Genomic DNA, 23,173 nt, shown 5'->3' on the forward strand with positions numbered 1-23,173 from the left:
AACACGGGTCAGAATTGCTTACCCCTTGGCACATATATAAGACTCAAAGTTGCGTAGAATATTCTCATTATTGAGAATACCCTAAGCGCCCCTGAAAATCTTACTTGATTCAAACCTCACCGCGCCGCACGAAGATAAGTGCGGATGGGGCTGATGGGATATGACATGCTTGATACGCCCAACTAACCAATAGTCTAAGGCCTCGATGACTTCTCGATGCACGAATTCATAATGCGGATATGATCACTCGAAAATACTACCACACGATGTAGTATTTCGGCTCCCCTTCGGCTAGCGAGAATTGGGGTCTAAGCAGGTTCGTTACTGGAAAAGGAAAACAATACCTACCATCAGAGCCTTCGCGAAGCTTATTGATCCTGCCAGTGCACGAAAGGAGTTCCGGATCAATCGAATCCCAGCTCAATTGATTGTTAAGCCCAATCTACGCTGCTTCGTTATTTCGGTGCTCGCCATTGGGGAAAGACACCGTTATTACCACCAAAGCGATCGATCGTGTTGTTACGCTGATAAAGCAGCCAGCGAGCGCATGGCATTTGGGCAATTCGGCCTATTTAAACTTCTTAGATGAGACCGCCGTGTCCGTTTAAAGTTCAAGGGACCGGTTCGCCCCGGACCCGCTAACGGGAATAAAGCCCGTCTCGTCTCCGGAGGCCGGCCGAAGCAAGCTTAACTAAGGCTGAGCGGTAAAATTGGCCATGCCTTCAGGCTTACACGGCAAAAACGAAAAAGTGGTCCTTATTAGCTTATATGAACTACAATACCCCTATTTGACCTTCGAGGATTAAAAAAGGTAGTACTTAAGGTAAGTTGCCTAATACACTACTTTGACTTATACTTGTGTCCTTCTCTCCTCTCTCCTAGCTCTATTCTCATGTCCTTGAGAAGCGATCTGGAGATGGTCCCTGCCATGGTCGCATTCTAATCGGAATGCCGCCAATAGCCTCGGGTTCCCACACCTCATCCTCCTCACTGCAACTCTTCCTTCTCATACAACCGTTCATCGTACATCCCCTGTGCCCCGTAACAAACAACACTGCGCTCTGGTCGTCCTTGACGAACAGCTCTTTGATCCGCTCGCCGCCTGGATACCGGTTGTTGATACGCAGCTTCTGCCAGTCGTTGTAGCTGCTCAGCCGGCTGCCGGGTAAGAATTGCCAACTCGTCGTTACGTAGCCCATGTGGCCTGCGCCGGACGCGAGCAGATCGTAGAGCAGGCCCATAGTTAGGATACCCTCTTCGCCCTCCTCCACACTCTCATCGGCGTCCCCGGATACCTTGGACAACAGGGGCGGGATATCAAGCTGCTTGTAGTCCATGCTCGTGCCGCCGTACACGGTCAGCACTTTTACTACATCCACCGACCTAACGACTGGCCCCGCGCCGAACGTTACACTTAGACGACGCCAGCTTGCCTCGGGGCGCAAGTACGGCGAGTCCTGCATCGCAACCGCTTTCACTGTTGTTCCATCCTCTTGGCGCTTAGCAGCCCAGGGTAAACGACGGAATGGTATTCCAGTGTTACGGCCCTCGTCGGGACCGAGTTTGCGATTCCCATTCACGAAGAGGTGGCTGAATTTGCCCAAGAGAAGAGGACAGACACCGATGAGGTTGGTTCTGTTCCATGCCCTCCTCGGGGGTGACTGGAATAGGATGCGTTCTATGGTTGCTTGGAAGCGCTTACACACACGTTGGGCAAGTATGAGAGAGGTTAAGTCTTCATCCGCGAGGAACTCTAGGATTAAAGACAGGGTCTCGGGGGGTAGGCTTGAGAGAGACATGCTTCTATGTTTGAGTGGGTTGGATACCTAGGATTAGGTATATATCACAGTTGACAGGGGTTAGTTATAATAGTGACTAAAAGAGAAGGGGTAGCTAAAAGATGAAAAAAGATGGGTTGGAGAAAGGCGAGGTAAGAGTGCTTTATATAGGTACCTACGTAAGGCAGCAGTTTGGGATCCTCTGAATCCTAACTATATGATTGGCTGAGCTACGATTGGGCGAATATCACTACCATTGCTGATTATATAAGACGGATGGAATAGAAACGCTCCTAGAAGTAATATTTGAGCTGGACTTGGTCTTGCAGCTATATATTGGATGTCTGCCTGTCCAAGTCCGTATCTGTCTCAGCTGAGTACGACCCTACAGTACTCATGCTGCCTGCAACCCCACAAACGAGAACGAAAGAAAGGAGTGGACGCAGGTTCCGAAGCAGCAGAGCTTCATCAGCATAGCTCCCAGAGGGGTCGCGGAAGGTCTGGTCGCAGTAGTGGGGAGTGTCCGGTCTTCATTTGTACATATACTACCTTGCGCTTTGGGTTGCCTATGAAGACCGAGCGAGAGTTGAGGCCGTAATAATCAGAAATGGAATGCGTAATCCATCGTCTAGAATCGTCAGTGTCGTTCATATAAACTAAATTAGCATACTCATGTTTCAAAGGTTCATACCTGAATGCACTATCGGCATCATCACCCAAGGCATCAAAAATCATCCCCTCTTCCTCCGTCTTACCCTTATTTTCTCGCTTTGCTTTCTTCCAGCCATCCCGCGTATTACCGTCCCGACCAACGAAGACAATTTCCTCATCTTCAGTATCCTCGCTTTCTGAGGACAGAGGTTCTTTGACAAGCTCCTGTTCGACGAGGTATCGGCGGACAGGTTCCTCGAGCGAACGAACCCAAGTCTTAACGGCGGGGATTTTCTTGGCACGCTGGAACAATTCGCGGGGCACTCGTCCAGGGACGTGGGCATCACCCAATGTTCTAGTCTGCTTTTGCTTACGACGAGCCGCTATGTCCGTTTTTATCTCGACTTCGGCGCGGACACGTTTGTCCCAGACGACTGCGATCTGATAAGGGACATGGTTTACGGGGTGTAGTGGGCGTGGCTCCCAGTCAAAAGGCTCTGGAGGCTGTACATTGGGTACATGCATAAGGCGGTCTGGGGAAAGAGTGAGATATCGTATTAGTCTTGCCATTGTACCCAGTCACCCGAGAAAAATGGAGTCGAGTGAATAGGGAGGGGCTAATAGGTTGCAAGTACCATTTTCCCAACGCCGCCGCTGTCGGCTACCCTCCTTGCCCTTTAAGAGCGCCTCACGTCTGCGCAGACTGTCACGAGATAGAGGACGCGGTGGGGGTCTTATTGCAGTAGATTTAGAGCGAGGATCTTGAATGGTGACTGATGTTTTCCTTGTAGACTCATGCTCATCCAACGGGATTGATAGCGGGACACCGACACCGCGAGCGACCGAAGATACACTAAGGGCTTCGAGTGCAGATATCGTCCATGCTTCGATATCAAGTCCATTAGATGCTGAACTTGCTGTTATCGGATTCGAGTTCGGTGACTGATTCTGTTCCTGGTTAAAATTGCTGGAATTGTTCGCTGTGTTGATCAGCTCCGGAGGGGGCGGGACAGCGCTATAGATAGCCATTATTGTGATAACGAACTGTGCTTTAAATCAAAGAATGGGTTGAGAAAGGAGTAGGGAGCCAAGTAGAAAATAATGCCCAAGAATAAAAAATTTTTGAGTAAATAAGTCAACGTTGGCGGCGTGACCGGCAATAGTAGTCAAGCCCCCTTTTATATCTGAGAACAAGAGGATAAGAATAAGAGGAACGATTCATGACACATCGGACCTTGACTCAACATTCGATCCAGTGAGTGAGAGATACATATAAGCTCTGGCCAATCAAGACCGCAGCGCAAACACGCGCATTACTGGTTGGCCCCACTGATAAGGCATGTACCCCATATCTTACCTAAGGGAATCTTCAGTGGATGCAGCCGCGGTGCGACTACTCCGGGTCGTATTACCGGGTAGCAAGGTAGCTTAGCTCGTGTGCCCCTACTTTACTCCTATACTACTTAAATACTACTTAAATAGGACTATCAAGAATGAAATGAAAGCATCATGCTTCACTCAATTTAGTCTCACGTACGAAGCTGGTCCGGGTATTAAATTTGCACATGTGGACATATCATATTTACTTGTTTGTAGTTCATATTTAGAGGTAGGTTATAGGTTAGGTACCTAGGTAGTTATCCTTTCATAAAACAAGTAACACACAATTTCAGCCAACTTTAAAGCAAATGGACATAGACATTCTCGTGGTCAATAGACAGATGTTTGGAGAAACGAGAGATAGAGCAGATATCTTACTCTTCAAGGCTGGCAAGCTAACGAACACCTGAGCTGCCTATTCCACCAGGTGCCAGGAGAGGTTGGTTTTCTCCTACACCTTGGACGCTCTCACGGTCTAATGCACGTTCGATTTCTTCTTGCGTTTCGCCGTAGGCCTGTAAATGGGCAGAGTATGGACCTGGCGAAGGTAGGACCCTGGGTGTTGTACGTCGGTTATACGGAGGACGTTGCGGTTGCGGAGTAGACAGACGGCGCTCCTCCTGCGACGGCCACTCGTACGAGATGGCCATAAACAATAAGATACCTTGCATGATGGCTGTCAAGACGTATACTCCCCAAGAGCTCCAACCTGCCCAACCAAGACGTGCTGCTAAACTACCAGCAAAGAGAAGCCCACCGGGGGTTTGTATGCACATCATCAAAATACTAAGACTACCAGCGTGCTTGAGGCGGTATGTAGTCCAGATCTGAGGGATATATTGAACGGCTGCGAGTGCAGCAGCCATGATTCCCAAGAAATTCGCCCACGCACCTAGGTACGAGGGAGCACCAAACGCAAATGCAGCTGATATGATAACGACGAGTAGACCGTGAACCAAGCATAAAGCTGCTACGGTAACAGCGGTCCTCCAGGTCGGTTGGTCGGGGTCTCGCTCGCATTCATCGTCCGACAGGTCAGCGTCCTCCCTACGGAAGAAGACAAGGAATAGAACAAGTCTATATCAGGTCAGTAACAACTTCGTATAAGATTGCTTGGGTGAGAACCAACATGATAGCAAAACAAACCCATTGTGTTCCAATCTGCACAATTCCGAGTAATCCAGCAATACATTCGAAGGGGCTAACTACTTTGCAGCAGGCAACATCGGCTCGCGATTGAGGCAGGGTGAGGATGTTCCCAAACTGCGAGTTCGCTGAGGTGACACCGAGTAACACGAAGTACGGAGATATTCCTTCGGAGGTTCCGCGGGAAATGATTCGATAGTGTTGTGTGACATACGATAGCATGATACCGATCACGATTAGACTAGACGTAGATGGTGGGTGGTTAGTATTGCTTGATCTTAGGTACTATAAATATGATTGCCGGATTAAATCCACTAACATGGAGATAAAGAAGTTGGTGAAGCCGCCCTCGCGGAGCGCGTCACAGCGATCCTTAACGAAGAGACTGTCCATCATGGCAATCCTCTACGTTGAAATTTCGATATCGAAGGGTATGAACAAAGCTGGGGAATTCTAGAAGTAATTTAGGGGTCCTAAAACCGGATGGTTGCTGAGATGGCTAAGGAATAGGTCGACCTAAGCTGACTACCTAAGGTAGGTTAATTGACGATCGTCAAGGATATCCTCAAGGCGATCGAAATGGAATGCGTCCGTCACGCCAGAAATAGATAGCCTACTTGCTATAACATGGCGGATAAGGACGGAACCCTTTATGCAGTTGCTGCAGTTGCGATTATTTTTTTTGTTTTCAAAGTCCAAGGGTTGAAGATGGATGCTTCGATTTTACGGCGAACTTCAGGTCAGAAATCAGGAACGAGTTCCTAGTATGATAGGCGACCTATCAGCACCTGCCTAGAATCTGGGGCATGTGATAGGATGCAGGCGGAAAGCTGTGTGGCGGGACCCAGACAGCCAGAGTTAGGCTAGCCCCTGCATCGGAAGCTTGATAGTAGGGCGAGCTAGCGTGCGTTAGGTAGATTATAGTGTAAAAACGCTTATTAAACACAATACAAGCAATAGTAGTACTCCGCTAACACACCTACTATTTCTTAGTGAAACCTTGTACATGAAGATCCACCAACTTCAGTTCCGTCCTGCCGTCACCGTTATTGATGGCGTATCGTCGATTTTACTTTACTTCCCAACGTAGTTAGTTCCACTCATATCATTTTTGACAATTTGTCAGATATGACTATCTGTCCGATAGAGAATATAAAGCATAATAGAATAAAATCTATTACCAAATAACCTTTTAGTGGTATAGCGGTTAGTTCGACACAATTCGTCTTGAAAGTCTACCTACCTAACATAGGGAACCTACCTATGCATTAATAGTTCGCATTTCGTAGAAATGAGAAGCTATAAAAAACTAGAAGCTCTCCCTCTCCGGCATGGATCACAAAGAGACGCCTCCTCATAGCAACAAGGTAGAACTTGTTGCCTCGACTGGGGATATAATACAACGTCTTGACGATACAGACGATGCACTTCAAGGTTACTTCGAGACGGCTCAATGGACTGCGGACGGCACCGCCCTTTTAACATCGTCCTCATCAAACCTAATCTCGGGCTACATCATACCCGAAGACCTGCTCTCCCCCACAGCTAGCCGGCCCCTCGAGCTCACGCCCCAAGCCAGCATCCAACTCCCGGAACCAAGCAATGTCCTAGCCGGAGCGCCGTATTTCCGCCTCGCGGAGCCCTGGACGCAGCAACTCCTCGTCTCAAGCCGAGACCATCCCATCCAGCTTTTCTACCTAGCCTCCCCATCCCCATCCCCATCTTCATCCCCGTCTCCAGCATCCAGTTACCCTTTAACCCAAGCCCGCTCCGAAACCTTCCTCACCGCCACCGCCCTCGTCTGGCCCTCCCCAGGCACGCACTTCATCGCCGGTAGCCGCAACCTCCTGGCGCGTTTCGACGTGACTCGCACGGGCGAGGAGCCCGTCCTCCGCGTCAAGACCATCCCTTCGGAGCGGCATATATCCAAAGGCGGCGGCGTCGGTATGCGCGGTACCATCTCCTCGCTCGCCGCCCAACCCCCCGACGCGAACTTCGCCAGCCTTGTTGCCGCTGGCACCTGGACCCGCTGGGTTGGTCTATATGACTTCGCACAGGCTGGCGGATCCTGGGCCGCCACGTGGAGCGTCGCGAGCGCGGCCAACGAGGAGGCATGCATTGGTGGCGACGGCATTACTCAGGCGATTTGGAGTCCCTGCGGTCGGTACTTACTGCTCGGCGAGCGCAAGTCGACGGGCGTCCTGGTATACGACGTACGCGTAACGGGGAAATTACTCGGGTGGCTAGCTGGCCGCGAGGCGCTCGGTAACCAGCGTATCAGCTGCGATGTGTTTCCCGGACAAGGCGGGAGTGAAGAAGGGGGCTTCGAGGTTTGGTCCGGGACGACTAACGGCGCTGTTAAGATGTGGGAAGGTGTCGGGACTCGCGAAGGTGCACACGAACCAGCTTGGAGTTGGGATGCTGCCCGTCAGTCGACTGTGGGAAGTACATGCGTTCATCAAAGCGGTACTGTAGTCGCTACTTGTTCTGGATCCTGGGAATTTCCGGATGACGATGGAGATAACGAGCCATCCTCGCAAGACAGCAGCGATAGCGAGGAAAGTGAGGAAAGTGAGGAAAGCGAGGAAAGCGATGGCAGCAGCGATATTTCAAGGTCCGCGTCGCCTTGGATGCGCAGACGAAATAAAGAAAGTAGCTTGAAGATATGGAGTATATCAAATAACTCTGAGGAAACAGGGCCTTAGGAAGACGTATGGTGGGCTAGATGGCAATGATACCCATAGGTGAATCGTGTATACTCATTTCAGGATATCATCGCTTTTCACACCCGGAACTATTCGCTAACACGAGCCTTTACGGAGCTTTTTGAAATCGGATTACTTCGTTCCCGCTTAACAACGAAGCTGTTGAAAGCAGTTGATAAGCCAAGTTCAGGCAAGTAGCCAACATCTTCTAATTCTTAGCCATATCTCCCCCTATTCTCGCGATCACCATATCAGGTTGAATATTGCTGAGCATAAGAGCCAATATATCAAGCACAGATTAAGCAATCCTTCCATCAACCCCATTGAGTCTCCAGAGTTTCATTGACTCTATTCAACACTCTTTCTCCACCCATCAGACTTTGGAACGCTTGGACCCTCTCCTTTGGCGCCATCCTAATAAACGCTGGAAGCCCGTATTTGCCCGCCCGCTCTTCAGGAATATCATCAGGCGCCTTGAGCTGTCCGAGTATAGCCTGTGCAGCATACGCATTCATACCGGCCCGCCGTAAGAACAGCTCCCATAGCGACTCCTCTTGGATAATTATGTCTTCCAATGCTTCTGCGTCTGGTGCATGGCGGACTAGAAAAAAGACTAGCCATTTTACAAGTGTATCATCGCCGCCTCCCACATAGTAAACCTGCACATTCGTGTCCAGTCCAGTAGTGAAGCCGACAAAATCGGCATAGCCAGCACACTCCGCAGGCGTAAGGCTCCGGGCTGTCTCATCAACACGATTTCCTTCTGATACAAGGATGATGAGACGTTCGTACCGAAGCGCTACACTACGTATACGTTCCCGGATCTTTGAAACGCCCTTCTGACCCGGAGGTGGTTTCTGTATAGCTCTAAGCAATGTAATGATCACGATTCCGGTGGCAGGAGAAACAATTACGTCCGCTTCGGCAGCCAATGGCGACGTAATCGGGGACCGAGATACTGAATTACGATTCCATGCTGAAGAATTCCAACGGTCGAAGTCACGTTCGATTATTTCAATATTTGGGTGGGATTTCTCGAGCCGGGAGAGCACACCTCGTTCAAGTGTTAGCGCCTTTATTATCTTCGTGCGCGTAAGGATTGGTTGCAACGGGGGACAAGGAGCAGGAATCGCCGGTTCTCTCTCTAGCTCTGGTTTTGATACTAATGTTTCATCTAGTAGACTTTTCGCCGAGGTACTTAAATCTACCTTTGTTTTGAGGTCGTCTGCTTCTTTAGCAAAGGTTGGGAAGAAGGAGCTTTTCATATTCTTTTGCCGTTTTGGGATGTGAAAGTCGAGATAATTAGAAAGTAGAGTCGACGTAGCGGAAGCATCGTTGCAACCAAGGAGAAGGTGTGAGTGCTGACCCTGCTCGTCAAGTGAAGTTTGACATGATTCTGTTCCCGTGGCTTGAGGGGCACGAACTACTCCGACTGGCGAAGCTGAATCTGATGAGTTATTGAGTTCTAGCCGCCTCTTTCTCACTAATGACTCAATGTTCCTTTCCTCGCCAGAAACGTAAGGTAATTCTTGCTCCTCTTCATCATCATCATCCCATTCCCGAAGGATAGCCAGACCTGGCTGTTTCCAGACATACTCCCCACTTGTTGGCACTTCGAGAGGACCGGAGAAATTGAGCAAGACCTTTGCAGTACCATCATCTACGATTATCTCATTCATAGATACGTGGCCCATCTTAGACGGAAAGGGGAACCAGCGAAGAGCTCGTTCTGCTTGAGTGTCCTTCGGCCATGGGGGTACATTAAAAGCCTCGTATGTCCTTTCTATCCACGCCAGTTGTGACGCAGGTTTTGGCTCGATTTCTTTCCAGTTGGGGTCAGGAATCGAGAAATCCATCGTAGGAATTTCGATTCTAGCCATCGCATCTGCGGCCTGTAATTTTTCCTGCTCGATACTTCTCTTAATATATTTTGCCTTTTCCACAAAAGCGGTCATAACATCGTCGCTAAATATCCCATTTGGATCCTTTACGCCTTTAGCATCCGGTATAATCGATCGCTGCTTGTCGAGTACGTGATCGATATCCACGCACCTAGCGAGGTCTACCATGTCTACAGCTAATTCGGACGATGAAGGTATGGAATTTAATGGGCTCAGGGGACCTTCAACTTTTATTGAGTCAATTTTCAGCCGTGTTGCGCCTGGCAGTTTGAAGTCGTCTGATGGGGGTATGGTTAGTGGTTCGAGGTCTACAAGGGAGGGGATGTCGGGATGATAATCATCCTCTCGTAGTAGGTCCGCTTCGGCCTTCGTCAAATCATCATCGAGCAGCGTGCTGTTATCTGAAGACAACGGGACTTGGCATGCTACATCTTCAGGGATGAAATAGCCTTCGTTCTGCGGATACGGACTAAGAGGAGGTGTAAGAGCTAAATCTCGAAGAACCTAACAATGCAAGTTAGTAATATACCTAGGCAAAATACCTAACCGAAGAAAATCTGGACTTGTGTATTACTCACTCTTCGGCTAGAAAGTCTGTTTAATAACTCATTATGACTTTCCGATGTCCAGACATCTTTCAGCATTCGGGAAAGATAGATAAGAGCCTCTTTTGTGATATCTATCTTCTCATCCCGAATTTCTTCAATTATCATCTGCTTATATCGGTAAGATATCTCTGGAAAATCCAAGCTCTCGTCATTTGAAACGTTAAGAGGCTCCAGCGGAACACTTGTTAGATCTACATCCGCTCGTCGCAGCTGCTGCATAGACCTAGCAAGTTCCCGGCAGTCGTATTCGGGATCGCTTCGGAGCAAGGGGGATTCCAATTTCAACTGCGAAAAGTCTACACGAGGAGGACAATCAAATGCATGATTATTATCGCGTCCCAACGATGCAGCATGACTCAATAGTTCAAGTGACTCTCTAGATACACCATCAAGTTGTTCGACTTGAGAAATAAGGCGCGGGATACGTAGTTGAGTAAGAGAGTCGTCATCGGCTACGTTATCATCTAGCAGATGATTGCTTTGCCTTTGGAAATGGTCAAGTAAAAGAGAAACTTGGACTTGGGAGTCGACCGATAACCCTTTCAACCGCGCATACTCATCAGGTTCCAGATGAGAATCATCTGCCAAAGATTCCTGGAGGTCCATTCCGTTCTTCTGGCATGAATCGTACTCGTTTAATTCATGGCGTTAATATCAGTCTGGAAAAGTCGGTTACGGACGGCCTTGCATAAGAGTGAAATTAGAAATGGATTGAGTGAATGATGATATGGAATAATTCTAGATGTATAATGTATAAATCACGCAATGTCCCGAAATTAAGCGACGTACTTAAGGTTGGCATATACATACAATAAAATAGGAAGGAAGGGCATATTGAGCAGGAACTAACTCAGGTACTTAGCCACAGCCGATACTCATTATGACACATCTTCAGCGATAGAAGGAAGCTTCGCTTTGGATTCGCGACTTCCCCGGAGACAACTAATATATACCTCTAGGATATGAATCTGTATTTACCATTCGCGTATACCTGGCATACAATATTACCTATAACCTCAGTTAAGATCCCTAGGTTAGGTACTCTACGAAGAGTTTAGGTAAATTCAATAATAAGGCTCTTTTACTGCTACAAATTGCCAAATGAGAGTTCTTCTCATACCGCACGCAAGGGGATATAGGTAGATTGGTAAGAAACCTACGCTGAAATTTCCCTCAGGAAGATAAAAAAAGAAAATGCCAAATGTCCTTAAAACTAATCAAAGACTGATATCATAGTACCTGGCCGACAATGGGCAACAACTGGGCATAGCAAAGGGAAGATATAAATGAGATTCGCATACGGAATAGTCTAGTTGACTTTCTTAGTGCTTTATTGTCTTTTAGGAGTTAACGCACCCAAATTTACCTATCCATCTCATGATAGCTACCTCCTAATAAAGTTACTCTAGCTTATCACAAATTTGGCTACTCGATATCTTAAATAAGACTACCTACCTCTTAATCCTTATTGTAATGTTAATATCAGGACTAATTGCCCACGGGGCACCTACATTTCCCAAGTTCCTACTCTATACCAAAGCTACTCTTATCCTTCTCTCAGCTATTGTCTTCGCGTTGGCCTCTTATGTACTATCTATTCAGGATAGTGGCCTCTATTTTAACTCTGGAGTTCCAGAGTATCTGATCTTCCTAGTAAGACGGTTTTTTTTGTATTCGATGTCTTATATCCAGTTCTAATTACTTTAGACAATATTTACGTGCGTCGTATACGGCGCTCCACTAGTTATTGAGCTCAAGGCGCCTCGATTCTATTATCGCATAGTGGTATTGGCTGCTTATGCTCTGAACTCCATCTTTTGGCTAACGGGTTGGGCTTGGAGCGCATCTTGGGCCTCTTATGGCCTTTCGTTCAACAATGGTTACGAAGATAGTGGTGGTAAAGACCTGTGGACTACATTCGGATCTGTAATGGGAGCCTGTGCAGGTCTTGGAGCTCTCATATGGGTTCTATCTATCGCAGAATTCGGGTTCTTCTGCCACTTTGCATTACGAACCTTTGATCCTATATATGTTGGCGATGCAGGGTCCGAGCGGGTTCACCTGAGGACTCAATATGAGGTTCAGACCCCCCGCTCACAGCGTAGTTATACTACGCAGTCGGTCTATGGGGGGCAACCCCAAATAGGTTAACAATTTACAATATAAGACGAGCGACTGACTATATTGATTCACTGGTTATGCCTATATTCTTTTCGTTGGCACCTTGAACCAGAAATTAGAGATGCTATTTCACCAGTAATTGGTTTAAGCTTGATGGACTTCAAGGCCAGCTAAAGATCTGGAAATTGAGGTTTTGAGATTTGGACAAGCAAACAAGATAAACATATACTTTATAAGTTCGTATACGGCGATATCGGTATGTCAATAATTATATGATAACTCCTGTCTCAGATATGTCCGGTTAGTACACACTAAGTTGTCGGTGAGTTTCATTCGTTGTAGTTTACGACTACATGCCGAGGGAGCAATTATACTGGATTGTGCCAGCAGAATTTCACTTCTCCGTATTCAATGTCATTCATTACCCATGTTGATTTAATAAGATATCGCATAGATTACCTATTAAAATTGTAAGCAAGTACGTGTTAGGATACATGTAGCTTTGCGCGTCATACCCACAGAATATGAGCGCAGGCTGGTAGCAGAGATTAATGATATATTAATAATTGCCCGTCGGACATGCAGTGGGGATTATAAAGCGCGAAAGAAAAAGGGGGAGGGGGAGTTGATGAACTGCCGGTAGGTGGGGAATCCGACGCTCCGGCCTCGGGGTTATCTTTTACCACTACGAGAGGCAGGATAGGCAGGATAGACAAGACAGGCTAAACGCAATACCGCCCGACTTTACCGAAACCCCGACCATTCGCCTACCCCTACCCTATTGTATTAACTAATATATATCCTACTCCACCCAAGTTCAACATGTATAAAGTCATATAACCAGCTTTAATACCATACTATTCATTACGCTGTCAAAATTTAGCAATTTTCTGTCTTGAAATTTGGTTGTACTGGAATTTAAATCCTATCCTCTCATAGGAAAAAAAAGGAAACCATGCCGACGTTTTCAGTAAGTGATACCTAACCCCTCAGTATTTTAGCCAACCAATCCTATTACAAGGTACCTAAGAGGTAACTTCAATTATTCAATTAAGCTTGGCTATCTCCTAAGGTATCTATATGCTCATCTAGCTGACCCTTCTTAGAGACTTGTTCGTTTTCTGGCCAAGAATGGCAAAACATACTATGGAGATGCTATTCTACCAGAGGGAGTGACGGACATTGCTAAGACGAAGAGAGCACGTGTCATCAAAGGGGATATCTTTGGCAAGCATGAAGTTACCGATCAGATTGCGGACGTCCGACTACTTCTAGCACCTCTCGCATTGGAGGACGTCAAGACCGTCCGATGCCTAGGCCTTAACTACGCACTGCACGCGAAAGAGGTTAGCCTATCTAATCTACACAAAGTCTCAATTAGAATGCTGAGATATTTTTAGGCCAATCTTCCGATACCGAAATACCCAGTTCTATTCGTAAGTGGGCTCTTTTTATCTCGTCTGAAATATACCTAGGTATGTAGGGTTGTACCGTGTACTAAACCCGCCGGACAGTTCAAGCCGATCACTTCTCTGTCAGGGCCTACGGACCCTATCCCCATCCACCCAATTGCACAGGAGGAACTAGGGCTAGATTATGAAGTTGAACTTGTCGTCATTATCGGTAAGGAGGCTAAGGACGTATCGGAGTCTGAAGCGCTCGACTATGTCCTCGGATATGCTGTCGGAAACGATGTCTCGCATCGTGACTGGCAAGTCGCGCGCGGTGGTGGCCAGTGGTCGTTGGGTAAGGGGTTTGACGGCTGGGCGCCGTATGGACCGGGCATCGTCACCAGCAATATCATCAAAGACCCACAAACACTTCAGATCAGTACTAGAGTGAATGGACAGACAGTACAGGTAAGCAAATGAATAGAGCCTCAACGCGGGGCATAGACATGTGGCGACTTAGATGGGCGGCTGACATAAGATTTAGGAGAGTAACACAGCCGATCAGATCTTTAATGTCAGGCAAACTATCGCGTTCTTGAGCAGGGGCCATACGCTGTTACCCGGTGATCTTATCTGGACAGGAACGCCGTCGGGCGTTGGAATGGGTCGCAAGCCGCAGCTGTGGCTAAAGGACGGCGATATCGTCGAAGTCGAGCTCGAAAATGTCGGAATTGTCTCCAACAAGGTTGAGTTCATCAAGGAAGAGTCCGCTAAGTTGTAATTATATATCAAATTACTAATCCATGATTAACTGAGCATTTTTGTTGTTTTTGCCGGCTTCCCTTGCTGTACGACATAATGCTTATCAGCAACTACCATAAGAACTTAATTGGTCGTACGTGTTGGTGTGTGGAAATTTACTTGAGGGTGTGCTGCGGATGAGACGCTTCTTGAAGACTTGGCCTAAGTTGCTTGCAGCCTATTTACCTTGGGGACCTATATATAGATCTGGACTGAAAATTCATGAGATCTCTTCAGCGAGTTCAACAGGTTAAGACCCGGGTAGGTTGTTATTTTAAAACATCTCCCCGGGTCAAGCGTAAAAAACGAGAGTAGGGTACATAGAAGGTACCTATATATAAGAAGTTGGCTTTAGCCCGTATGTATGACAGATCCTCCAAATCCATGCAGAGCTGAATCGACTAAAATCCAATAGCCCCTATTTTCCTTATCTGGTACCTACCTCGGCACCTGAAGGTGTAGGCAACCGCGAGGTCACAGCCAGATAGGAGCCCTCCTTTATGGAATATATTCTATGTTGCACACGGCGTTCTTACGTTGAATTGCCGGGGTCTGGAAAATGCGGCTTATCCTCTACGTATGCTTTTATAATGAGCATCTCGATATTGTCTGCTCCCATGCTAGCCGCGTAACCTAGTCTCATTGATCGTAGTTACTAGGTATTATATTACCGCACTACTAGATTTAATATGTTACTTATAATCTGATGTTGGTGTTCGTCAGCCTCCAGTCTCCCACAGCTAATTCTCCAAATATGGCTTCTCCCACATATAATGAGATACTTAGGGATTTATATAGTCAAATCCACGAGAAACTTGAAAGGCGGGACATTGCCGATCGGCGCTTTGCTAAAGTCGGTACCACCCAAGCAGTTCTAGCCCCTTACAACTTAAGGCGCTTATTCTGCAGCCTGGTATCTCCTAACGATTCATTAGAAACGTATTTTGGACCTGGGATAACTGTGGATTTGCTGACCTCTCGAGTCGAAGAGCGGAGTCTCCATAGCTTTTTGGCTATTTTAATTTACTCCCGCTGTAGCATAGAGTCAGTTAGATGTTTTACTAGGAAACTTCTCACTTGTCCGTCTGATGCTGACAGATGGCCAATATCCTACGATGGTCAGACTCGGATTGATCAGCTTCCAGCAGAGCGCGAACAACTCGAGAAAATATTCGGGGTAGATAATGGACCTGATATTAACAGCTTCATCGATATGCAACCCTGCTTTTGCCCTATTGTACTCCATGGCGGGGATGTTCAGTGGGCCGATGGGAAAAAGCAGAGATTGCCTTACATGTTCGATGAAGAGGAAATCGGGATGGGTTCTTATGGTGTGGTTTATCGCGTCGTCATAGCCAAAGGACACTTGGTAAATAAGTCTACGTCGATGGTGAATTCGGAGCCCATGCCAATGGCTCGAAAGGATTTTGAGAAAAATGACCACTTTCAGAAAGAGTTAGGAACCATGAAGCAGATTCTATGCACTCCTCGTAAATCTAAGAACATCGTTGAGACTTTCGGTAGCCTTCAGCTTGATGAGAGCATATTCAGCATATTCATGCCGCTTGCGGAATGCGACCTCAGGGCATGGATGCGCAGCAATGCTCCTCCGATTCTTGAATCAGAAAAAGCTGACATTCTAGAATGTGCATCGGGCCTTGCGGATGGCTTGGAGTTTCTTCATTCCGAGATCAGAGACTCCAGCGGGAATCGGATGGTCTGTTATCACATGGATTTGAAGCCAGCAAATGTTCTTGTCTTTTATGATAAGGAACATGGAAGATTGGTGTGGAAAATTAGTGACTTCGGCATGTCGCGTGTGAAAGTATCACATAGCCACACTAACACAGTTGATCAAGATATCCAAGATATCAGCGTTCTCTTTGAGAGGAGGAGAGGTGACACTTCGGTATCAGATACTGTAAATCGCCGGTTAGAGGGTACCTACCTCGCACCCGAGTCGACTATCTCAGTACGGAATATGAACGAAAAAAGTGATATTTGGTCTCTGGGATGTGTTATTAGCGTCGTTATAACATATATCAACAAAGGACAAGAGGGTATTGACGCCTACGCGGACAGGAGAGCAGCTACATCCAAAAGCTCTAGAGCAGGAGATAAAGACCACTTTTTCCTCATCAGTCGGTATCGTACACCACCAAAACCTCATCCGGCAATCAAAGAGCACCACAGGAATCTAATCAAGGAGGCCAATAGAAGGAGTTCTGGCGAAGGCAAGGTGATGAAAGAGGTATTAAACTATATTGAGCAGAAGGTCTTAGAGCTAGATCCTCGACGGAGGGAGCCTGCTAGGCGCATTAGGGATAAACTGCTCGCTGCATCAGCGGCTTATCATATGCTAAGCGAGAATCCTGAACAATACGAAGGTCATACCCAACCCGGAATCCTTTCGAGGATAATTTCTCGATTTCCCGTAAGATAGTAAGTACACAAGAGTATCCGCTTCCAAGACTGTACTCCTGCAGCTAACATTGCTTTCATCAGTCAGAAAACTGACGGACCGAAGCTAGAAAGCTGGTGGATTCCTAATGCAAGAGCTGTTACAGGATGCTCTATAGCCCCTAATGAGCCAGTCATCGCCCATTGGACAGATACCTGTATTTCGTTATATGACTTACAATATTTCCAGCGACGAGGTGGTGATAAGAGGGTTCCATATTACGAACTACGGGGAACGGGCGCGTGGAAAAGCGTGAAGCTAAATGAGACATATCTAATTGCTTCAATAACGGGACGCCACTCCTACGTAAGTACTATTTGCATGGCAAATAGAACAGAACTTAATGCGCTGTCTAGGTCTATCTCTTTGATATAAAGGGTGGCAGATTGCCAGGGCTGAATTTTGACCTAAACTACAAAATCGAACTCCCTGTAGATACTCGCAATGGTCTTGATCGAATAGCCATATCTCCAGGGGGTGAAGTCATTGCTTGCGTAGTACATCGAGACTTAGAGAGTTCATGGATATACTACGCCAAAATAAGCGATCTACTCAGTCGCAGAATCCCGAGGTAGTACTATCTATCGTCCCTGGTAAATTCCTACTAACGTTACATCAGGGGTGATTCTGAAAGTTTGTTGTCATCCAGCGACGAACTCCAGTACAGAATTATTGCGGAAGAACCATGGGATAGACTCAAAGTGGACGCCCCGGCGGGAAGCGTAACACATTTGTCGTTCCCTTCCGATGCAGCTCTTTATTATATTACTCAACCAGATATATCCGAAAGACATGATATAAAGATTTCCTACCTATCACTACTCACCAGACAGGTTAAGATTAGGCATGTGGAAAACTCGGCCCAAACACCATCGGGTGTAGGTTCTGATCTATATATTAAACGAAAGCCTGACGTTAAAGTAACTAACTGGCTGCAGGATGTCGATAGTGGCAACTGGGGCCGCCTTCTCACAACCATTACCGCAATAAGTGACGAACAAACATTCGCAGTCGTACTCTATGAAAACCAACTACGCATCCGAAATTTTGGCGGGGGAAATCCAATACCTAATAGTGATACAACCCTCAGGAACTATTTCATCAGCAAACTCTTAATGGACAAGCAGAACTCGCGGCTCTTTGCTTTAGCGTCTAAGAGTGGTAACAGTACAATGCTACTGATCGAATTGCCTCTACCTCATCTCGGAGATAGAGAAAAGCCTCGAGAAATCAAAGAACTCCCTGAAATTGGTTATAGGGACAAAGTTACTGCTATGATTTTCAGTGAAGAAAATAGGAGGGATGGAGATGGGGGATACATCATCATATTAGCTTACGTTGCCACTGGGTTGATGTTATATAAAATCAGCCTTTTAAGACTTAAGTGAAGACCTTAGCTTTAGTAAATGAATACTCGTCAGGATTCGAAACATCCTGACCTTGAGCGGGGCTTCGCCCCTAGGTCAGGGACTTTTAGATGGAAACGTACTTTTAAATGGAAATTTTAGTACAAAATTTTACTAGCGTTTCCCATACAAAATTATGTATTTCGTTAAAAATGAATAGTCTATTTTACATGCAAGTGTCTAATGCTGTAGGATCATATTATGTAATAAACCCCTCTTTTGATTCAGTAATCGTAATATTCACGAATGCTTCATTTACACACAATACACCTCGCAACGCCTTTTATTATCATCAAATTCGCATTCAGACTGATCTCCGTTGCCTCAGTAAGGTCCCCGTCTACTACTACTACCTAAATCGCCATCCTCGTCGTCGTTTGCATCTTCATTCGTAAGTACGTTAATTTACATAATGAGGGGTTTGAATTTGTAACTACTGGGATATTCATTATTCCTGTGGTACTTAAATTTGGGTGCAAGGCCCATACTAATTGAAGTAGCTACAGAAAATTCCATCTAAAAGTACGTTTCCATCTAAAAGTCCCTGACCTAGGGGCGAAGCCCCGCTCAAGGTCAGGATGTTTCGAATCCTGACGAGTAGATAGTACCTGGTTATATGCGATTACAGAAGTAGTATCGAGTACATGATCGTGTGAAACCTAAAGCCACGTGCGAGTAAGAAGGAGACCGCACGGTCTTATTTAAGCTACATATGCTATAGTGGCTGATGTCGCTATAAATATAGTGGTAAGCCACCTGAATTTAGTGGACAAGCCGCTAGGTATCCGACCTTCAGCTTAGCGCGTGGCTGGTACGGTATTAATGTGCGTCTTAGTATCACAACACAAGGACCCGTGATACAGTTTTATGCCCTGAGTTTGCCCTGAGTTTACGAAGGGTTATTGTGTCGCGTTTTTTTTCTATGGGAGTTTGCCCCACCTTCCTATTTTGAAAAAATTACTGTAAATGGAAGTGCCCTGGTCATTTTTGCTTGCGTTAATTGGGTGCATCTTGTAATAAAGTGGGTTTTCGTCGAGATTTAATTGGGTGCATCCTGCGATAAAGTGGACTTGGTCGAGATTTCGACGAAAGCTGCTTATGTAATGAGGACTGGATTAGCTACAGGCTCCTGGCCTGGCGATTGGATTAGCTACGGCCACAACCACGGCTAGAGCTCTTGGCCGCTTACGGAGCAGGCAAAAGCGCCGCGCTTTTGCCTGCGTAGTAATGTATAAAAGAAAGGAAGAGATGCGAGGGGATGCGAGGTCGAGGATTCGAACCGTGGACCTGATCTTGGGTTGTGTGTGGCTAGGGGGCTTGTTGTATGGCTTGTGTGGCCGCCCGCCGAGCCGCGGGGGGTCACGGGTGCGAGGCGCGTGCGAAGCACGTGCCGAGCGCCCGTGACCCCCCGCGGCGAGGCAGGGCGGCCACTGCGGCCTTGCGGGATTCAACCAATCAAATCAATTGCGTGGCTTGGCCTGGTCGTAAACTCAGGGCTATTGTGCAATCCAACGGGGTTGCCTCTTGTAATGAAAATTTAGGAAAACGCATGCACTCGCAAGCTCGCGCAAGCGTTTTCACGTGCTCGCAGGCTCGCACGTGAAAATCCGTCGGAGACATCTAATCTCTTATCAATTTTCTTATCATTTATTAATGAATTACTTATCAATTACTTATCAATTTCCTTATCAATTTCGCATAATAATTTCCAAAAGTTCGAGCGTAAAAAATGTCTCCGACGGATAATACGTATCTAGGTAGGTCTCGTAGTGTTGATGATTAATTGATTAAGTAAAGGAGAGGAATCTATCTGATGCTTACAATTTGTATGCATTCCCTACTCGTGGACCAGTGAGTCCTTACATACGAGTAGTGGTCCGTGCCCAGTGGTGACGGACCCACATTAATAAGTCAAAATACGTACAAAATACGGTGCTAAGATTGGGAACCTTCGTACCTAGGTAACAGGGTTATCGTGATATAATAATTGATACCCAAAACTGATTCAATGCAAACACTCTCTCGTAGTCGCCCAGGTATAATCGCCGAAGATAAGATCTAAGAATTCTATTCTAGCAACGGCCTCCTCAGGATTGAGGACGGCATCTGGACTAGGAAGCATGGACGCGAATGCCCTCATGAGAGAATTCGACCCATCAGTAATCATCGCATCACCGACACAAGTTCGTCAAGAGGCTCAGGCAAGATCAAGTAATGTTTTTAGCAACTATATCAACCTACGCGAGATTCTTATGCGCCATGAAGCAACAATACAAAAGCGCTGGATTAAGAAAACGAAGCAGCAGAAGCAGAAGATTCTGTTAGATGCTTGGCCAGACATGGCGGTAACGCATCGCCCAGATTTTGATGCTATCTGGCGAACCGGCAATTCTCATGGAGGCAAATCTGGGGGAAAGTTCAGGGACTACTGTTTATTGCCGCAAATCAATCAGGAAGATCTTCTGAAACCGAAAACCCTCCTCTTACTGCTGAACGCGCGAGGGCGTAATTCGCCGCCAGAATTTGCCAGCGCCGACATTGAAGCAATGCACCTAGGTATAGTCACGAAGAGTATAAGGCCTATATTCCTAAACGAGCATACTATGGCCCTTAATGGCGCTCACAATGCTAGTGAATACGGCAAGCTCTGGGAGTGGGACGAGCACCCCGACGCCTTCGACTGGATGCATACCCAAAAGCAATTCCACCCCGGTGAGGGATTGCTCGTTCTCGAGGCTCAGGAGAAGCTTATGAGATTTCTGGTTACTTGCTGCCAGTATATACTGCACGATATTCCAGCCGATAACCTCATAGCAGATACCTTTCCCGTTCAACCTGAACCACATTTGAAGACAGGAAAGGAAACGAACGGATTTGATTCTTTGGCCGTGATGGCAGCAGAGGCGCCTTACCGACTACCTGCCAGGCTAGATCTCGGCCGAATTGAGTCAGTTCTTGGTGCCAGACTATCTGCAGCTGAAGACCATTTATGGGCCATGCGGGAAGACCCAGCATATTTCCTTGAGCAGCTCATTGAGACTAAGGAACACCGGCAAGAGCTATTAAAGGATACTTACGGAGATGAACACCCCGTCTTTCGGACAGCTCATCAAAAGACGTTCTGGGCTCGCGTCTATGGGTCAGTTGCTTTCGAGTCTTACTTACAGCTTGAGGTCTTTTCGGAGCTGTACCAACAGGCCCAAGCACTAAAGTTACTACAGATGAAGTATGCGGCCGTCATATCACCTACTGAAGACTTACCTGAGGAGTTGATGAACGCTATACTCAAATTCCGTCATTATTTAATCCAAACAGCTAAAGGCCCCCCAGGTGGACTTCGGGACGGCCTTGTTGCTTCTCCCCCTTGGCGTAAGTATTTTGTCCGCCATCCGCCACCGAACTCTACTTCGACCAAGCTTTCTGTATACGAGAAGCCCGGCGTAAAGATGGGCATTCTTGAGCGCCAGCTCCTCTGGATTCTCCGTACGCTATGGGAGGACGGCCATGACCTTTTTTTGGTCAGCCTGCCGCTGATCGTCGATGAGTTGGGAAGGCTGCTTGAAACCGAACCACGTGCGCAGGAACTAGTATCGCAGAAGATGACCGGCTTTATTGGTGATCTAGCCATCATTACGCATTGCATAAGCCAGCTCGACTTGTATCAGCCGTGGGCAAGGACCTTTGAGACGACTTTAGTCGATCTGTCGGACGATATCGAAAGTGATTATAAGAAGCGTACTGAACCATGGGCCATGATGATGGAAGCGCTTCGAGATATCAACCTCGTCCAGGTCGCCCAGATCGGCAACCCCTCTGATAGAAGATTCGCCTACCCATATGAGAAGCGCCGGACTAAGCAGAACGTAGAGGAACTGCGGCGAGCTGAGCAACATCTCGACCAGTTTTGGGTAGCCATTGATCGGATTGTAAATACAAAGTGTGGGAGCCTGAAGGGTACGGCTGTTCATCGCGTTCTATCCCAACCACGCATGCTTCAACGTACACCAGACTGGATTGATCCCCCACCATCTACAACAAAAGCGCAAAGCCGAGAACCAACCTTGGACCCAAGCATTGCTGATTTGTATAAACCCCTCTCTACCATCTATATCGGAGAAGTTGCCGGAGCTGCCGGCAACAAGGCTGAAGCGCTAACACCGAAGACCAAGGCCAAGACAAGAGACGCATCTTCTAACGCCGCCACGGGGACAGCAACTGTCGTCATAGATGAAGACCCAAAACCTGAACCAATTTCCATCCCCGTCAACGCTCGCTCTCTTAAGGTATTTCGGACACTCTTTTTTAACCCGGCTAAAATGTCATCGCCTGGCGAGATCTTATGGAACGACTTTCTATACGCCATGACATCTTCGGGCTTATTCACGGCTGAGAAGCTATACGGCTCCGTCTGGCAGTTCCAGAAATTAGAGGGCGAACAGAGCAGAATCCAATTCCACGAACCGCATCCTCGAGGGAAGATGCCATTCACGATTGCGAGGAGATATGGGAGGAGGCTTAATAGGGCATTTGGGTGGGGCGGAGATACGTTTGTCCTCGACGAGAAATAAGAAAGGGGTTCTTACTGCGCCCCTTTACAAGAACAATGTGATATGTCAACAACGGGTGGATACCTGTGTAGAAAGGATCCATAGAGACCATTTAAGTGTAGCTTGAGAAGAGTCGCATTGTCTGTTGCAGTGAAGAAATGTAATCCAGAGGTTCAGATGTATCTAAGTTCGTATTTTAGGTACTGATTGTTGGCTCCATAGCGATATTTCGAATATGTCAAGAGTCATAATTTGGTTACTCATATACCTAAGTAAG

The 23,173-nt window shown here is 47.0% G+C and overlaps 8 protein-coding genes across 8 annotated transcripts; 4 read left to right on the plus strand and 4 right to left on the minus strand.

Moving 5' to 3' along the window:
• Positions 1 to 752: 752 nt before the first annotated feature.
• On the minus strand, positions 753 to 1,900 carry F5Y00DRAFT_3234 (uncharacterized protein). Its single transcript, XM_048013481.1, has one exon. The coding sequence runs from the start codon at positions 1,797 to 1,799 to the stop codon at positions 891 to 893; it is 909 nt and encodes a 302-aa protein (XP_047870145.1). The 5' UTR covers positions 1,800 to 1,900; the 3' UTR covers positions 753 to 890.
• Position 1,901: 1 nt separating this feature from the next.
• F5Y00DRAFT_3236 (R3H-associated N-terminal domain-containing protein) lies at positions 1,902 to 3,657 on the minus strand. Its single transcript, XM_048013483.1, has 3 exons — positions 3,065 to 3,657; positions 2,470 to 2,962; positions 1,902 to 2,406 (listed from the first exon to the last, which is right to left on the minus strand). The coding sequence occupies exons 1-3, from the start codon at positions 3,456 to 3,458 to the stop codon at positions 2,247 to 2,249; spliced, it is 1,047 nt and encodes a 348-aa protein (XP_047870146.1). The 5' UTR covers positions 3,459 to 3,657; the 3' UTR covers positions 1,902 to 2,246.
• A 340-nt stretch (positions 3,658 to 3,997) lies between these two features.
• Positions 3,998 to 5,674, minus strand: F5Y00DRAFT_222552 (uncharacterized protein). The gene is made up of 3 exons (XM_048005738.1): positions 5,275 to 5,674; positions 4,939 to 5,196; positions 3,998 to 4,886 (listed from the first exon to the last, which is right to left on the minus strand). Exons 1-3 carry the CDS (start codon positions 5,349 to 5,351, stop codon positions 4,205 to 4,207), a joined length of 1,017 nt encoding a protein of 338 aa, XP_047870147.1. The 5' UTR covers positions 5,352 to 5,674; the 3' UTR covers positions 3,998 to 4,204.
• Positions 5,675 to 6,286: 612 nt separating this feature from the next.
• Positions 6,287 to 7,660, plus strand: F5Y00DRAFT_256718 (uncharacterized protein; the record flags this gene model as incomplete). Its single annotated transcript, XM_048010463.1, has 1 exon — positions 6,287 to 7,660. One exon carries the CDS (start codon positions 6,287 to 6,289, stop codon positions 7,658 to 7,660), a length of 1,374 nt encoding a protein of 457 aa, XP_047870148.1.
• Positions 7,661 to 7,974: 314 nt separating this feature from the next.
• On the minus strand, positions 7,975 to 10,775 carry F5Y00DRAFT_256719 (uncharacterized protein; the record flags this gene model as incomplete). The annotated part of the gene is made up of 2 exons (XM_048010464.1): positions 7,975 to 10,065; positions 10,140 to 10,775. The coding sequence occupies 2 exons, from the start codon at positions 10,773 to 10,775 to the stop codon at positions 7,975 to 7,977; spliced, it is 2,727 nt and encodes a 908-aa protein (XP_047870149.1).
• A 2,330-nt stretch (positions 10,776 to 13,105) lies between these two features.
• F5Y00DRAFT_222560 (uncharacterized protein) lies at positions 13,106 to 14,498 on the plus strand. The gene is made up of 5 exons (XM_048005739.1): positions 13,106 to 13,260; positions 13,397 to 13,636; positions 13,691 to 13,726; positions 13,805 to 14,149; positions 14,226 to 14,498. Exons 1-5 carry the CDS (start codon positions 13,246 to 13,248, stop codon positions 14,460 to 14,462), a joined length of 873 nt encoding a protein of 290 aa, XP_047870150.1. The 5' UTR covers positions 13,106 to 13,245; the 3' UTR covers positions 14,463 to 14,498.
• A 738-nt stretch (positions 14,499 to 15,236) lies between these two features.
• On the plus strand, positions 15,237 to 18,331 carry F5Y00DRAFT_250307 (kinase-like protein; the record flags this gene model as incomplete). The annotated part of the gene is made up of 5 exons (XM_048009717.1): positions 15,237 to 16,924; positions 16,988 to 17,249; positions 17,300 to 17,514; positions 17,563 to 17,821; positions 17,882 to 18,331. The coding sequence occupies 5 exons, from the start codon at positions 15,237 to 15,239 to the stop codon at positions 18,329 to 18,331; spliced, it is 2,874 nt and encodes a 957-aa protein (XP_047870151.1).
• A 1,985-nt stretch (positions 18,332 to 20,316) lies between these two features.
• F5Y00DRAFT_222564 (uncharacterized protein) lies at positions 20,317 to 23,155 on the plus strand. The gene has a single exon (XM_048005740.1). The coding sequence runs from the start codon at positions 20,470 to 20,472 to the stop codon at positions 22,915 to 22,917; it is 2,448 nt and encodes an 815-aa protein (XP_047870152.1). The 5' UTR covers positions 20,317 to 20,469; the 3' UTR covers positions 22,918 to 23,155.
• Positions 23,156 to 23,173: the final 18 nt, after the last annotated feature.

This window comes from Daldinia vernicosa (genome assembly GCF_022497035.1).
Source record: "Daldinia vernicosa strain CBS 139.73 unplaced genomic scaffold F5Y00scaffold_1, whole genome shotgun sequence".
Classification (NCBI taxonomy): domain Eukaryota; kingdom Fungi; phylum Ascomycota; class Sordariomycetes; order Xylariales; family Hypoxylaceae; genus Daldinia; species Daldinia vernicosa.